This window comes from Salmo salar, chromosome ssa13 (assembly GCF_905237065.1).
Source record: "Salmo salar chromosome ssa13, Ssal_v3.1, whole genome shotgun sequence".
In the NCBI taxonomy this organism is placed as follows: Eukaryota; Metazoa; Chordata; class Actinopteri; order Salmoniformes; family Salmonidae; genus Salmo; species Salmo salar.
The window spans coordinates 72,315,526-72,333,294 of record NC_059454.1 but is presented as its reverse complement, the minus strand read 5'-3'; the positions used below and the strand labels follow the sequence as shown (position 1 = coordinate 72,333,294).

Genomic DNA, 17,769 nt, shown 5'->3' with positions numbered 1-17,769 from the left:
TATATTCGAGAGAGAGAGGAAGATGGATAGAAAGTGAGCTGCGTCATAAGGACAACTAAAGCCCAGCAGAAAGAGGCAGCTCAGTTTGGTTAATGCCATGTTTGTATCTCTTCCTACAAGCACAGAAAAGCAGAACCATTTGTGTCTCGCCTCGTTTCCCCTCTAGCAACGATCAGGGCGGCAGCAATAACGGCTTGCGCCCTGCATATCTAATGATAGCATTTATGACCTCATAATGGGAGAGGAATATAGGACAGACATGGTTGGTGAGTCAAGCACCGACACGTTCGGTTCCATTTCAACAGACTACTGTCTCTGTTAGAAAATACCTATCTGGTCATTCAACATGCGGAACACATCCACCCATGGCACTACTGTCTGCTAACTGGTAGATGTATTCCAGACACAACACTGGCCATGTTCTTACTCAAGAGGCTTTTCGCTACAGCTCAACAGCAGGGGATGCTGCTGTGACCAACACAAATGACCTCTTCAGATGCAGTGTAACATGGCTTCGCATCAGCCTCCTGTAGTGGATCATCTAGTCAGTGCTGCACTTAACAGCCCACTCACACTATATCCAACAGAGCTCCGGTAGTGGAGAGCCATTTCAAAGCAGCCACAGGGAATATAGGGACACTAGTCAAAGAAGTGTCAGCTGCGGCATATTACTCAATTTATTGGACTTGATTTAATACCTTCTGCCTCGCAAGGCTTTTCTGGCATTAGGGGACTTAAGTGACTAAAGGCATATAAGACCTGGGCAGTGAGTACAATATGTGTCTTCCCCATCACCAGTATAATATGGTACTACCTCCGTACCCCAACTGACTTATTCAAATCACCGTAATTCCAGTTCCTCTGGTGCTCTTAAAGAAATTGACAAAAGGGGTGACAGAGGGGTGATAGAGGGGTGAGGATCAAGACCAATATTGTTTTGTGGGTGTGCAGAAAAAAGTGGGATGGGTAGAAGAGGAGAGAATGTTGAATGAGAAAAGCTGCTGCCTTCAGATGTGAGAAGAGGTGAAGCTGGGCAGAATCTCACTGGGGAAGGTCTATGCATCTTCATTTTTCAGCCGCAGCATCAGTCTTCCAAGAGACTTCATGGTTGTTACCCCTGTTTACAGAGATGCTTTTGAAAGCCCGGCGGCCGACGCTCTTGGAACTCTCTGGAATGGAAAACAGTGAAAGTGATGACGTACACTCCAAAGCAACACACACACACGTAGACAGCCAGACAGACACACTCACAGTTCTGCATAACAAAACATACCTGCAGTATTGCTCTCCAACATGCTGTGTATTCTGTAAACCTGTAATTATTCTTAGCATCTACACAGTATGGTTGGCACCTGAAGAGTCCACATAGTATATCAGGAATGGGTCACCCAGAGAGAGAAGGGAAGCACCACATTAGAAAACAGGCAGACAAACTCAAGTCCAATTTTTATTTATTTTCTAACTGCAGATTGAAGGTATACAACTGAACATTGTTATTTTTCATATGAGACTCATAAATAAAAATACAAAAAATGTTCACTACAAAACAATCTACTGTTAGTAGGATGTAAAAAATATTATCTTTCACTATCGAAGGCACAAAATGTACTTAGTGACAACATGGAGAAGAAAACCTGCAGCATTTAATCTCTTTTATTTTTTTTTTATTTTTTTTACACTCCATCAGAGAACACTGAAATGTTACAAAGAGATGTGTCTGATCCTAAACTGAAAGAAAAACCACTCTAAATCAACAGACAGATGCTGGGATCCGTGGCACAACTCACACATGGGAAGCAGAATCACAGACACAGCACGTCGCTGGAAAAGACAAAGGACCTTTGCAAAGCTCTAATGCAAATGAAAACATTTTTATACAAATAACAAAAAAAGAGAAAAATAAAATAATAATTGGGCACCTTCTAAGATTAGGCTAAGATTAGGTGCTGAGGTAGACGAAAACTATAACAATTCAAATCATAAAAACACTATTTTCTTAATACAGAGCAACTCGACTGGCACTTGTGCTGTCACAACAAGGAAGAAAGAAACAAAAATCACAGACAAGCCAGAGAAAGAGAGAAAAGCTTTGTTACATAAAAAGCTTTGTAATGCTTGGTCCGACAGGGCAATTGGTCCTCAGTGCCAATATAAAAAAGACAATGTCTTGGTGCTTTGTTACTCAAACAGTTTAGTTTAGACCTCAAATGGCACATGCATGGCAACACTGCATAAAATGGCTACTCGTTCTAGAACACCACACTGAAACACAGAGTGCCTACTCCAGGGATGCCATGATTTCGTACAGCTTTAAAAATATATTTTTTAAATGCAAATTCGAAACACAAGTACTTAATAACAGAAAAGTCATAATGTTAAGCTGGGGCAACACTGGTTTTGACAAGCTGCCAAAGTGGTTGGAAGGACATTAACTGCTCAGCAAACCTGTTGCTGACAACAAAATATTATCAATGAAAAAAACATACTTTGACTTTGATTTCCAAAATGAACAGGCAAATGTCCTTCAGAACAGATTGAAAACGAAAAAAATGCATACTATTTCCATGGCCCGGGACTGTTCTATCATTTTTTAAATCTTATACTGATATGCTTCATTGTCTGTATTTTATGAACATTTTTCTTCCTTGCTTTTTGTGCGTAAACGAGTAACATTGCTTTTGGGTGTCAATTACAGACAAAGAACAAAAAACTAAAACATCAAAAAGGTGGTTTGCCCACTACCAATTTTAGGCTAAAGCAGTCCTAGATGACAGTTCCTTTTTGATTCTAAATCAGAAAATCAGGTCATCTCAAATCGTCATGACATCCCTAGAGTGCTGGAGACACCATTTATTATCTTCTGAAAGTACAGAAACTAAGCAGATATAGATGGGTATTTTTGTTGAACAATTTCCATTTTAGGCACAAAGATATTACAGAAACATCAGAGTAACATTGAGGGAAGAACTATATCAATGCCAATGTATTTTCTTTCAACATGTCGAGAGAAAAGTAGCATAGAGCATTGTTTTTATTTTGTATCTGATCTGATTAGTGCATTTTTCATTAATACACGCACACGGATACACACTTTCTTTAATGCGCGCACACACACACACACACACACAAAACAAGTATAAAACATTCAAACAATAAGAGCATGTGATTGAATACCTCTAGTCATTGAAGTGTGATGTGATCGTTTCAGGCTCTCTGGCCTGCCACTCTGAATTGGTGACTGAAGTTATTATTATAGTGGATGAAAATTGGACGAGGGAAACCCCTCAGCTCACAGTGTTGGAGAATCAGTGGCAAGACAACCTTGGGCCACTATGACCATGTCATGCTTTTTTTGTCACTTCAAGTACAAAAACTAAATGTTGGCAATAAAATTGTGAATGACGTGTACTAATTGATCGACGGCAGCATCCCAGCCATCCATTTTGAATGATCTCTTTTATTTTTTTTTGGCAGATTTAGTCCTTCACCTACAATGCATTGACATCCAGAAAGCAACACTTACTACAACATGTTCACACATACACACACACACACACACACACACAGACACACACGTCCAACATTACCAAAGAGGAGCAAGGCAAAAGATTCAAAACCAGAGGAAAAAAAATAGTTAAAAAAACGAAATACAAATATTTGCCCTGCTGAAACTCTCGACAAATGGAAAGGGACTGACACCGAATACAAAAATATCACAATTTTTATATATCAAACTGCCTCTGTTGGCTCTTGTTCAGGAATACACTCCTTTGAGAGAAATTGTCGACCAAGAGGATCTCTTTTTTTCTAGCCTTCCTTTCTTCTTTGATTACCACTTGCAGTCCCAATTGTCCAGGGCACACTACATCGCTGTGTACATGACCTGTTCTTGGCGGTTCAGCATTGGTGAACCTTCTTTTTTTCACATTACAAAACTACAATTCTATTCACATATTTTCAAGTTTAATGCTTTTTTTAAACTCTCTTATAAGTACTATTTCTTCTTCTACTGCATTCATCCCTCTTACCCCATACTTAAGGCCTTAAAATCTCTTCTCTGCTCTTAAGGTTACTGTAAGGGGGACGGACGGACACAGACTGTAAGAGAAGAATAAACACTTGTTTAATTTTCATTTTTTTCTAACAATATCTACCATCTCTTACCCTTTGTATAAATGTCACTTACAGATGTGAAAGGACAATAAATCAACACTTGAAAGCATGAGATGAAGTTGCAATGATGCAATAATGCAAAACACACAGAAAATAAATGTGCTTTTGCAAAAATGAAAACAAAACAACTTAGAGGTAGCTTTTAAACAATGACCGACCCCACCAGCTTTTCAACAAGCAAGGTTCATAAAAAAATACCAAGTTTGGTAACAATAATGCACAAAAATACACAACAATAAAAATCTCTTTTCACCGTGGCACTTAATTTTCGCGTACACATTGCTTTGTCACATCTCCCTCGCGCAACAACGCAGCTTTCGGACACACACACACACACACAAAAAAACAAAAAAACAATACAAGAAATAAAAACACAAGCACATGAGGTCACAAAAAAACGAGGTAATTCAAGTACAATGTGCTGAGCTAAATCAAGACATAATAGGAAACAGAGACAAAGCGAAGGAACAAAACCATATATAAAGAGTTGATTTATTCTGTCTTCTTACTGGTCGCCCCCTGGGCTGGGCAGGCCATGTCTCGTCCAATCAGTGAAGCCCCCCCACCCCCCTCTCCCGCTAATCATTCAGATATGTGATTACCATGGTAACACTGAACTAACTGACAGTGGTGCTCATAATGTCTTCATTATGCTGCCATATGAACAGATATAATGCTTGTCGTAACAGGTTACGACAACTTATGACAACATATTTTACACTTATGACAACTGATATAGCACTGTTACAATTACGCATGAAACACAATTTTCCACCTGGCATCACATGTATGGTTTCACGCGACATAACAGTATATATGTCCTGTAATAACAGGTGCCATATCTCCTTATAATTGCATTATGAAGGCATTACGACCACCCCTTGGCGCAATCCACAGCAGCCTTTGTCATTTTGGTCTCCATCACAACGGCATATAGAGATTATGAGATTATTAATGTGAGAAAATAGTTAAATGTTATGAGTCAGTCCATGTACTAAATCTTAGTGTAATTGATGATAATCTGGTTAAACGTATATTAATATCAGTCCAGTATCTATAGCGGGGGAAATGTAACATCTCCAGTTAATGCTGTATAGAGATTTATGGTTCAAGAGATAAAAGAGCGGCGGCTTCGCAGCGAGCAAACCCCTCAAAAATATATCTGATATAAACATCAAACAGAGACTGTCGTCGTAATGTGTCTTTACCTGTGCAATGAAGCTATGATAAACTATGATGCGGAGCCAAAGATACCGAGATGAAAAAAAGTGACAGTCATGGTTCGACTCTCGAGAGGCTCCGGTGAAACCGATATGGGAATATCATCCTCTGCTCATCTCCCTTGCTGTACAAAAGACAACCCTCTGCGTGGGTACGAAGGTGTTGTGCCCCAATCAAATTCAACTTCGCTTCTGCTGATGCAGTACAATAAATGGTGCTATTTTTCCATAGGGCTGGCTGAAATGTGCCACATGGTCTGGCCCTTAGGCTCTGATTCTCGGGGGCTATCTGAATGGCATTACGCCACTATAGGGGTCTAAGTGCTCTGTGCCACCAGGTCTGATGACTCCATTTTCTAGCACTCTGGTAAACAATGGGATGGGTAGGGGCCAACTGCGACATGTTCCTCAAGCAGAACATGACTTGGTATCCAATCTAATCCAATCAAATCAGGAGGGGATCTGTAGTACTGTGTCATGGAATGAGAGCATTGACCCACCCAAGTTACAGTAGGATACAATTCCATTCCAGAAAAGGTGAGGGTGTCAAAACTACATTTAGGGATAGCCAGTGGTTAAAATGATGGGGAGGTGTGGGTTCAGATAGCCTTTGAGAATCAGTTCAGTTCCAGGTGTGGCTTGGGTGACATCTCTTAAGTCTGTGGGTAGACTTAAGGACAACTCCATCGACGCACCGACGGGTTCTGTGTTAGGCAATTTGACAACTCGAAACAAAACATACATAGATGTACTGAACGACATATGAATTTTAAGGGGAAATGTCCTCTCGGTCAGAACCTCAGTTTTCCTCCGCCTAGCCCAGCCCTTTTCCTCACTGTGTCCACCTTTGCCCTCTGCTCATTCACTCTCTTCGCATTCAAAAACCGCCTGTGCTTCCATCTCATGGATCTTCTCGCTTGACTTCTTCGCCACAGGTCTCGTCCTCCTCCTCCTCCTACTTCTCCTCATCCTCCACTTCCTTCCTCAGCCCCATCCTCCTCCTCTGCCCGTCTTCCTTCCCCCGGGCTGTCGTCTGGAGGCCTCAGACGTAGCAGAGGTACAGGTAGGTCTTCTCTATTCTCCAGTCTGGGGGGACGTCTTCGGGCTTGTGGCCCTTCATGTGCTTCTGCATGGCCGAGAGGCTGGGGCAGTACTCAAGGCAGATGGTGCATTGGTAGGGCGACGCGCCGTTGTGGGTGCGCAGGTGTTTGATCATGGCCGAGTAGTCCCTGGATCGCTGGTGGCACAGCTTGCACTCAAACGGCTTCTCACCTGGGGAGGGTAACGACAACAACAACGTCAACAAGAACAACGTCAGGCTGAGGAAGGGAACTCTATATGACGTTGTACACTGAGTGTACAAAACATTAAGAACACCTGCTTTTTCCATGACAGACTGACCAGGTGAATCCAGGTGAAAGCTATGATCCCTTATTGATGTCACTTGTTAAATCAGTGTAGATGAAGGGGAGGACAGATTAAAATAGGATTTTTAAGACATGGATTGTGTATGTGTGCAATTCAGAGGGTGAATGGGCAAGACAAAAAAATGTATGCCCTTTTAATGGTAGTACTGTAGGTGCCAGGCGCACCGGTTTGAGTGTGCCAAGAACTGCAACGCTGCTGGGTTTTTCTGCTGGGTTTTTCACGCACAACAGTTTCCGGTGGGTATCCGGTGGGTATTAAGAATGGTCTACCACCCAAAGGACATCCAGCCAACTTGACACAACTGTGGGAAGCATTGGAGTCAACATGGGCCAGCATCCCTGTGGAATGCTTTCAACACCTTGTCGAGACCATGCGCCGACGAATTGAGGCTGTTCTGAGGGCAAAGGGGGGGGGGTATACTGTTTAGTATACATTTACAACGCAGACTTGAAGGATCAACTTTCTTTTAGAGCTTCCTACACTTTTTCTAGCAGGAAGATAAAAATATCTAGTGGTCTCAATTAGCAATGACTATCATGTCTATAAAATCCCCACGACCAAATTGAAAGGTGTACGTCATCGTGGATAATGGTATTTCATATAGTGCTGCTGTGCAGAAAAGGCTTTAGAATCAATCTCTCAACTGCCCCTATAATGTGCTTTACAAACCAAACCCCTGCATTCAATTATACGGATGTACATTTTGTCACATCTAAATGGCTAACACTTCAATTACAAAAGGACCTATGCCATTTTGAAACACCAAATCACAACTTCAATTTGATCACATTTGATTCTCGGCGGTTCCAAAGCCGCTACATTCCTGTGCATGTGATATTCAGGACCAGAACTCCTAAACGTGCAAATGACTAGAGTGATGGCGAGGAATAATCCCCAGCGCTCAATCCGACAGGCGCAAATTAGACATGTAAATGCCGACCTTTACCAATGGCATTTGAAATGAGGTGTCGCATGTGATCGGGGCCGTGAACGACGCCAACGCACGTGCCACGTTACAGAGAGAGAGGCTTCTTGTCGCTGGCTGCCGATGGATATCTCTCTGATGTGTGTCGCTGCATCTACTCTTAGTTTTCTTTTTTCGACGCATTGGACCTGACCCCTGTGGGAAGGGGGTCAAGGTTGTGTTTACCCGCCTATGCAAATAGCCACGCCAAGAAGACTGTCATTACGGGGCGTGCTGCCTGCAGAGGCCTCACACGTCAGCAGTGTCGACAATAACCACACTGTAAACAGGGTCGCCTCAGATAACCGGGCAATAATGAATTGCAAATGAGGCTTGGTATTGATTTGCAATTGACAGGTGGGACTCGGGAAGGGGGAAGGAGGGTGGGAGGTTGCCAATGTCGATGATTCATCAAGCGGCTCCCTTTTGTGCGCGGTGGCCTTTGACTGTGAGCTTGTCACTAGCTCTTGTTATCTCCAGTGCGCTCCGGCTCACCGCAAACGAAGGCCCCTGGCCCCCACAAAAGGGGAAAGGGGGGTGGGAGAGAAAAAGCCAATTATTTGACAGGCTGCCTTGATAGTGCGGCTTAACAGCTGGCTTATTGAATGGAAGACGGGGGGTGTGTTTTGGTTGGGGGTTGGAGCCGGTAAAGCCTTGGCTCAACAGCAGTCCTCGGAGGCTAGGTGGTGTCTGTGTGTGTGTGTGTGTGTATGTGTGTGTGTGCGCACGCCCCCATCGTGGCAACCAGAGTAATCCAGAGTAACAGCACATGTCCCTAATCCTAATGTTTGGGGATGTAAATTCAGCCAACACAAGAGTGACAAGTCCCTGAGACTGACTGACACCTGGTTGACACCTTTATAGAGCTGTAAAGGCCCGGTGTCAATTTGGAGGCTCCTCACCAACGTTCTGTTTACTGGCCCTTGGAATCATTCAGAAAAACAGTCTGCTTATAGTATGCCTTGTAAAAGCAGCAATCTAGTGTATGCATTCTACTACACACACTGACCCCAGCCCTTCGTAATGCCCAGTATAACACCATTGAACACATACATTAGAGTGCCAGTTTTACATACACTTCCCCTCCTTCTGTGTTATAGCACTGAACTCAATCCATTATGGAGCCGAGGTGGATCTCTAGTGTCTTGGCTTAGTGTCCAGTGGGAACTCCTGGTAGAAACTATTAGTATAGTACACTAACTCTATTCCTTGAAAGCTCTCCTGTGTATCATAGCTGACATTTTCCCACTGTAACAGAGCTGACATTTTTATCCTTGTTACGAAGCTGACATTCTATTGGCATATTTCCAGTGTAATGGAGTGGATTTTCCTGTCCGTTGTGAACCTAACAATGCATACGGTACCTGTGTGCACACGGTAGTGGGTCTCCAGCTGGTGCTTGAGGCTGAACTTCTTCCCACAGCCGTTACATTCGTAGGGCTTTTCCCCGGTGTGGATGCGCTTGTGGCCCTTCAGAGTGCTCTCGTCACGGAAGCAGCTCCCGCAGAACTCGCACTCATATGGATGGTCACCTGCTGAACACGGGGGACAAGGGAAGGGGAAAAAACTAATTGGAGTCCACTCATATCTTTGTGTTATGGCTGCAAATAGACAAAAAACGTAAATGCAAAAATAATAAATAGACAGATAGATATAGATATAAATAAATATGTCAATGGCCATACACAAATAAAAGAAGTACAAGTGGTTTTCTATTCAATGCCAAGATGAATCACGTGACAAAGGCTAGCATTGCTTCACAATCACACTGAGCTATCAGCGGCAGAACTCAAACATTCTTATAAACACTAACGAGATAGCGCCCCTCTATTTTCCAGTCCACTCTCAAGTTCTCTCTTTTTGTAGGTCAAATTAGAATACTGTACCCTTGCCGCCCTGGTGCCACTCGTGTAATTGGTATTCAGATGTCAATAATCAGGGATATTATGATATGCGGGGGCTCTCTCCAGCGCTCGGCTACTAATTGCTTTCCTGTGTCTGACTAGCAGCCTCCCATACATCATTCGCTCCCCACTACAGATGCGCCACGCTGCCAGGCGTGTAATGTTCTTGATATTTAATGCATTTCACTCAGCCACTGAAGGTTTAAGTCATCGCCAATGACCTACGCGTTTCATTATCTGGCTGTCCGAGCGGCACCGTGCCTAGGAATAAATTGCATTTCTCGTTATGTACTGTCATGCTCTGGCACCCATCACCCCCGTTAAGAGACAATGTCAATTTCCTCCAGCACGTATTTTCATTGGAGACGCACCCTTAAATGCTATTCACGTTTGGGCGCGGCGGCTGTTTGGGGGGGGGGTGTGACGCCCGGCGAGTTTGACGCTTTCGGGTTGAGGGGATAATTTTGAAAGGGAGGGCAGGGACAAAAAAAGACAGCGAAAAAGTGAAATATATAGAGAGAAAGAGGGAGAAAGATATAGAGAGAAAGAGGGAGAATCAAGAGTGGAGGGATGAAGAGAGAAGGGGGAGGGTAAAAATCAATAAAAGTGACAGTCTTTATTTGTCTGCATGAAGTTATCAGTGGCTCCCGCTGTAAGACATTGTGCTCTTTCTAGCGTTTCAGTAGCTGCAGAGATCACAATCCATCACAGAGCGCGGCGGGGCCCGTGCGACGCTACAGGAATAATAATGGAGCTGAGATTCACCTGCCTTTAATTAGAAGCAGGCTGAGCCCCAACCAGACCAATCCGGAGGACAGCATGCTAATGCTCAGTGCACAGACTACGGAAGATTATTTACCTTCAGATGCACATAGGCAACGTGCTATAAGTCATACACTACACATATAACTAACACTTCAAAATGTCATTCTTATTAGCAGGGGAGCGGACTTCATTGCTTCTCTACGAAAAAGTCAATGTTTGACATGAAAAAAAAAAGCCATAATCACATTGTGTTGTGCAATCCAAATGCCAGGCAGGACTTAATTTTGTCAGGAATCCATTAGCTCCCAGGCACTGGAGATGCAGCATCGTAAATCAGAAGTCTCTCTCTCTCTCTCTCTCTCTCTTTCAATGCCTGTTGGGATCTAAGACACAATGCCTGGGGTCTAATGACAGCGAGGGGCACAGATGAGGACCCAGCACACCGAGGCAGAACCGTGGTATGGGAGTGGACCCTTGGGTACCCCGGGCACTGCCACCTGCGTTTCCATGCCCCCTGGGGGTGCTGGCGCGGACAGTGTACCTGCTGCCTCGACACCTGCTGCCTAGCCCCCCTCTCCCCAGGCCCTGGCGAGGGCAGGTTCATTATGCGATAAGCGGCTGTAAATCAGGGGGCTCTGTCACTGCCAGGGCCATCTCTCTTTCTCCTTCTCCCTCTCTAGCCTGGCGCTATCAAACAGCTGCAAACACAAAACACCCTGCTGCAAATGGGCCCCTAGTTAAAAAACAAGCGGCCGCTGCACAACAACGGAATATTAACGAGGGCCTGGGCCGCAGCACGCGTCTGCAAGCACGGAGGGGAGGGAGGATGGCGGGAGTGAGGAAGGACAGAGGAGGCTGCCATGACTGCCATCACTATGAGCCCCCATTGTACAACAGTGTGTCTGTGTGTGTGTGTGTGCAGCATCTCGTTTGAGGGACAGTGAGATGGAGGGAGAGAGGTGAAGTAAGAGGGAGAGGGATAGACTGCATATCAAAGAGAATGAAAATGGGGAGGGACAGATGAAGACAGACAAAGAGGAAGACGTGAGAGGGAAATAGGGAGGGAGAGAGAAAGACTGTATGTGGGGTTAGCCTACCCTTCTCCAGGGAATAAATCATTGGGAGATTGATACACTCACTGTAATAAGCATCATTAAATCGGTTGCCTCTCTCTGTCCTCAATACTGAATCAATGTCAAAACAGTAGGTGACATCAGCGAAGCTGCTTTCTAAAGCAATCAGTTTTCCCGAAACAACCTCTGTATCAAGCATGCTAATACTGTGTATATTGTACTCGCTCTAGCTATTGTGTTTGCAGCTGTGAGGTAGAAGGCAGAAGACATGAGGGAGAGGACGATGGTCTTGTTGGAAAAGGGCAGCCAACAGATGGACTGCTCGACTATTGCGCTTTTCCAACAAGTAACCTACTACTGCGTAGTACACACAGAAACATGAACGAGATTATTATATCATCAAAGGGCAAATATATTTAAGAATTGCCAGTTACTTCCACTTTCTGGAAATTAGGATTTATTTTTGGCGCCATGACTACGCGTCTTGCCGACTTTTTAATCCCTTGACAAAGGCCCCCACATAATATTAAACGGATGCTTGCGACTGGCTCATTGTCATTTAATACACGCCTACGGAGGATCAGGTTCAAAGCAGCGAGACACTGCTGCCTCACTGCCCGTGTCTGGCTGCTGCTACCGAGATGGGGATTGGGATGACATTTCAGCAAGTCGTGCGTGGGGACCATCCGCGTGTCCTCTCTCGATGTTTGCAGTGAAAGCAGAGTAGCAGACGCACGGGTACAGTATACAGGACCGCCCCGTCTTGTCACTCGCGCTAAAATGCTGCGCCTCGGCTTGTAAATAGGCCGGCTGCGCTCATCTCGCCGCATTCATTTCAATTATTTATCCGTGAGACTGTGAGCTAGATCAGCTCTGACAGTGAGACTGTTATTTAAGGTCGCAGAGACCGTAGAGGAAAGGGAGAGGGGGGAAAAAAGGGATGCGAGAGAGAGAGCGTCCATCCTTTGCAAGCGAAATGGGATTCATTTCCATGTTCTCATATTCTGTCAGGGTAACAGAGGCTTCTCCCTGAATCACCTCATCCATCAGGCTATTTCGCTCTCCAGCCTTGTCCTATCACAACATATAGTATTAACATGGCCTTTCCTCACCAACAAACCAGCCTTGAGGTAAATAGCAGCTCTGTTTGATCATGGCATATATTCATTCAGCAAATGACCAGATCACCCTGGTTGTTCAGCCAGCCATGCCAATAGTATACTAGCCTACTAGGAAGCAGAAACACTGTCTTTTTGATGATTCCTTCTAGGAAGAAAACGTGACGTGGGATAGATAGGCCTAATAGGAAACAATGTTCCGCAGCCAGAGCCATGAACATGATGCCATGCGACACGTGCTGTTGCCCTGCAGGCTCTACACAGTTTAAACCAAGGTTGACGTTTATTGGGATGAATCCTGTCCTGGCGGCAGGCCTGAGCGATTTCCACTAGATCGGCCACAGCAAACTCAAAATGGCCTATATCGTAAAGATTCATGAAACCAAATTTCGATTTTTTTTCTTAATGTAAGGTTAGGCATAAAGTTAGCAGTGTGGTTAAAGTTAGGTTTAAGGTAAGGGTTAGGTTTAAAATCATATTTTATGACTGTGGCAGTGCCAGCTAGTGACTACCCTACAGAGCTGCCTCCAGTACATGAGTCATCCCAATAAATGCCGGTCTGCATCTCTAGACTGATACTACTGTATTGTGTTCTTCTTTCTGTTGGGCTACTGAGCCATCGCCACTTGTCAAATATACTGTCACCCATGTCTGTTAACGGGACAGCTCAGCACACCTTCATAACAAATATGGATCCCTTTACAGCTGTTGACCTGAGGGGATTGTATTGACAACCTTTTCCCTGTACCTCACCTGGTTTGGGATATATGGTGTCCTACTAGACATAATTTGTTGCAACAACATAGCCAAATTATCTTGTCACATCGTTAAAGTCTAATTATTACCTTTCCCAACAATAGCTAGGTTTCCATCCAATTTGACAGATTTTCATGCAAATATTAAAATATCTGTTTTTAAAAAAATGCAATTTCCATCAAACTGACTTGTTGCGGACAAAAAGCAGTGCATGATGACGTAATGCACATCAAAAGCACTTTGCCGTATAACTTTTAATTGTCCAAATAGAAAAACCTAAAGTAATATGGTTCTATCGCATTTTTATCTCCATCAACGGTTTTGGCACAAAAAAAAAGTATCGGAAAACTGCAAACGTGCCCACTCTGGTCTTGGCACATGCACTCTAGCAAACAGCTGGTAGATACAGTGCAGAAGGGTACATGATGAGATTATGGATAAGTGCATTTTTATTTGTTAATTGGCAGCCAAGCACCATTGATAATGTCACCAGCATACGATATTTATTGGAAAGGTGCTTTAAGCTCGTCACCGTGCACTTTCACAACCCTGTGAAGTTCATAACTTATTTCATCTGTAGCCTAATAATGTGTGCATGCTTTTCCAAGTCGCAGTGGGAGGACCACACAACATAGCATCGTGTGACTGAAAATTAAACATGGTTATTCAATCAATATTTTCGCATAAAAGCGTTTCCGCCACAATTGCTGCAGAATTAATTCGACACAAAAAGCTCCCCACCATGTCGAACGAAACAAATTGTCTGTTGACATTTGTGAAATTGTATCGACACTTCCTGTTTCCATAACAGCTGTCGTGATTTTTCCTTTTCACACGACATGACTTTACTCACGACATGACTTTACTCACGACATGACTTTACTCACGACATGACTTTACTCACGACATGACTTTACTCGCATAACAAGGTTGGATGGAAACGTGATTATTGCACAAGGTAATGTCTTCACCAACCTTCTCACGATCGATCTGCAATGTTGTGACGGCGTCATGTGTTAGTAGGGTAGTCAGAGAAGGAGTTGACTGTTTATTGCAGGGGAACATGAGTGGCCTATAGGTGTGCGTCTTAGTGCTCTAGGATAGATGGGGACTTGACATGGCTGCTCCTAAACGGTATTCGTCACCACTGCCACTAACCTGTGTGCGAGCGCAGGTGGCGTTTGAGTGCGGTGTGGCTGGGGAAGGTGCGATTGCACTCGCTGCAGATGTAGCTGCGCACGCCGGCGTGGACCTCCATGTGCTGCTGCAGCGCCGGCTGCGTCTGGAAACGCTTCCCGCACAGCAGACAGAAGATGGCCATGTCCAAGCCTGAGGGAGAGGGAGGAGAGGGTGAGTTTCCTTTAGTCATTTAGTCTGGTTTGTAGATTTATTTGAGCAGGAGATACTTTCGAGAACAATCTGACAGAATATCACATGTTGACAGTCACGTAGCCAAGTTATACATCATTTCTAGAACTAGTCAAAAAGTAATAAAAGGCATCTCTTTGTTCTATGGATTTTCAACATGATTGTTCATTGTACAATGTTGTACATTTCTTGAGATCTGTCCAGTCTTTTTAAGGAAAGACGTATCCTAAACCAAAGGTGTCTGTCATTGTAAAACACCACTGGGAAAAGCACAGCAGGCTTGAACATTGCAATTGTGATCCCTTACCACAAGAGGTCAGCACCAAGATGAGAGCAATGACAACCAAGGTGAGCAGTGTGACAACAGGCTAAGAACTGTGTTAGACTGGGCGCCGTCAACACAATGGGATGTGCAATGGCCATGTCTCTCATGCTTGGTGCACTTTAATATGGCCCTCATAGAACACACTGTGAGGATATGCTTTCACAATCTTTTTAAGCAAACCATTTCTAATCACATAAGAAGGTATGAAGATGTGCTTAAGACTTCAATTGAGTCTCGAGTCCAACAAGTTGCGTTCATTTTACTCCAGCACAGGCAAACAGGAATACAGCAAGCACAAACACGCACGCACACACTCTCTTCACACTTTTTCAATTACCAGACTGGGGAAAACTCTGGGGAAAGAGTGAGTGTTTAGAGCTCAGCTTCTATTTCATCAGTCAATAACGCATCTTTGGGGCAAAGCTGCCACTAATTTAAAAATCTATGAGGAGCGGCAGCCTCATGTTCATAAACGCACCAGAGACAGCCCTCCCCCTGGATCAATCACTGTCTTGCCTCCACACTCGGGAGAGAACAAGGAGGGGGGAGAACAAGAGGGAGGGGGGGACAAGAGGGAGGGGACAAGGAGTGGGGGAGAGAGGTAGGAAAGGAAAGATGAGGAAAAGGTAGTGAGAGGAAAAATCAAGCAGCCATGTGCACGGTGAAGAGAGCAATGGGGTAGAGGGAGAGAACAGAGGGAGAGAGAGAACAGAGGGAGAGAACAGAGGGAGAGAACAGAGGGAGAGAACAGAGGGAGAGAACAGAGGGAGAGAACAGAGGGAGGGAGAGAACAGAGGGAGAGAACAGAGGGAGAGAGAGAACAGAGGGAGAGAACAGAGGGAGGGAGAGAACAGAGGGAGAGAGAGAACAGAGGGAGAGAACAGAGGGAGAGAACAGAGGGAGAGAGAGGACAGAGGGAGAGAGAGGACAGAGGGAGGGAGAGAACAGAGGGAGGGAGAGAACAGAGGGAGAGAACAGAGGGAGAGAACAGAGGGAGAGAACAGAGGGAGGGAGAGAACAGAGGGAGGGAGAGAACAGAGGGAGGGAGAGAACAGAGGGAGGGAGAGAACAGAGGGAGAGAGAGAACAGAGGGAGAGAGAGAACAGAGGGAGAGAGAGAACAGAGGGAGAGAGAGAACAGAGGGAGAGAGAGAACAGAGGGAGAGAGAGAACAGAGGGAGAGAGAGAACAGAGGGAGAGAACAGAGGGAGAGAACAGAGGGAGAGAGAGAACAGAGGGAGAGAGAGAACAGAGGGAGAGAGAGAACAGAGGGAGAGAGAGAACAGAGGGAGAGAGAGAACAGAGGGAGAGAACAGAGGGAGAGAACAGAGGGAGAGAGAGAACAGAGGGAGAGAGAGAACAGAGGGAGAGAACAGAGGGAGAGAGAGAACAGAGGGAGAGAGAGAACAGAGGGAGAGAACAGAGGGAGAGAGAGAACAGAGGGAGAGAGAGAACAGAGGGAGAGAGAGAACAGAGGGAGAGAGAGAACAGAGGGAGAGAGAGAACAGAGGGAGAGAGAGAACAGAGGGAGAGAACAGAGGGAGAGAGAGAACAGAGGGAGAGAGAGAACAGAGGGAGAGAGAGAACAGAGGGAGAGAGAGAACAGAGGGAGAGAGAGAACAGAGGGAGAGAACAGAGGGAGAGAGAGAACAGAGGGAGAGAGAGGGAGAAAAACAACAAGAGAAAAATAAAACAGGGCCCGTCTTTAAATCTTCTGATAGTGAGGCCATAAAGGCACTTCTGTGCTAATAAACACTGACAAGCCTCCCTTCTTCCCCCCCAACTTCTTCTTCTCCTTCTTCCTCTTCTTCTTTTATCAATGAAAGAGGGGCCATTGATTGGGGCCGATTGTCACTGGAATCCCTCCAGGACTTGAGGCACTTAAGGTGGCTTGATTGACAGGGCTGCCTCTCTCCTCCTCCCTATATCCCTATCCCCCTCTCTGTAATTTAACAACTCCGGGTGCTCTGCAGACAACACAGCGGACGGAGCATGACCGCTACCTCAGGGCCACCGCACATAAACAATTAATGTCCAAAACTAAGAGTTGAAGTATGAAAATGGTTTGAGTAGTTTTGGGGGCAAACAGAAACAGGGCGATTGAGAGAATGAGAGAGGTGGAAGGGGGAAGGGAGAGAGAGAGGGAGGGAAGTAGAGGGACGGGAGAGCGAGAGAGAGTGACGGGAAGGTAGGGGGAAGGGACAGAGCGCGAGAGAGAGTGACGGGATGGGGGAGGAAGGGTGGGGTGGTGAAGGAAAGCTGCAGGAATGTAAGAGGTTAGCAGGCCTCTGACCTGGGTCTGGGATGAGGTCTGGACATGGTGGAAGGAAAACCTAAAACCTCCACACTGACTGGAGCTCCCATTTAACCCCACCAGATCTGGGTTGAACTACTATTCGAAATCATTTCAGATACTTGAGCTGTGCTCGATTGAGCTTGCCTGTTGCAATGAAACAAATTAAAAAGCCCCAAAAGCACAACCCCCAAAATACTTTGAGCATTTAATCAAACGCTCAAAGTATTTCGCATTTTTAAATAGTACTTGAACCCAGGTCTGAACCAACTACTCTCATTCCTAACTACTACTAGGATTCCCATTCCCACACAGGAGGTAACCTGATTCCCCCCACACAATAATAACACTACTATGGCCGTAAAACACACACCTGTTTAATG

The 17,769-nt window shown here is 45.0% G+C and overlaps 1 protein-coding gene across 2 annotated transcripts in view; it reads right to left on the bottom strand.

The window, feature by feature from the left end:
• Positions 1–1,434: 1,434 nt before the first annotated feature.
• The window catches only part of LOC106567727 (zinc finger and BTB domain-containing protein 16-A), a 127,369-nt gene continuing 111,034 nt past the window's right edge, over positions 1,435–17,769 (bottom strand). Inside the window, exons 5-7 of one of the 2 annotated variants that reach the window (XM_014137360.2) lie at positions 14,560–14,730; positions 9,150–9,320; positions 1,435–6,665 (exon numbers count right to left, since the gene is read on the bottom strand). In XM_014137360.2, the coding sequence (XP_013992835.1) occupies positions 6,436–6,665; positions 9,150–9,320; positions 14,560–14,730 (572 nt within the window). In that variant the 3' untranslated portion in view covers positions 1,435–6,435. The remainder of the gene's footprint in view (positions 6,666–9,149; positions 9,321–14,559; positions 14,731–17,769) is intronic. The other variant, XM_014137361.2, reaches the window with a different exon arrangement.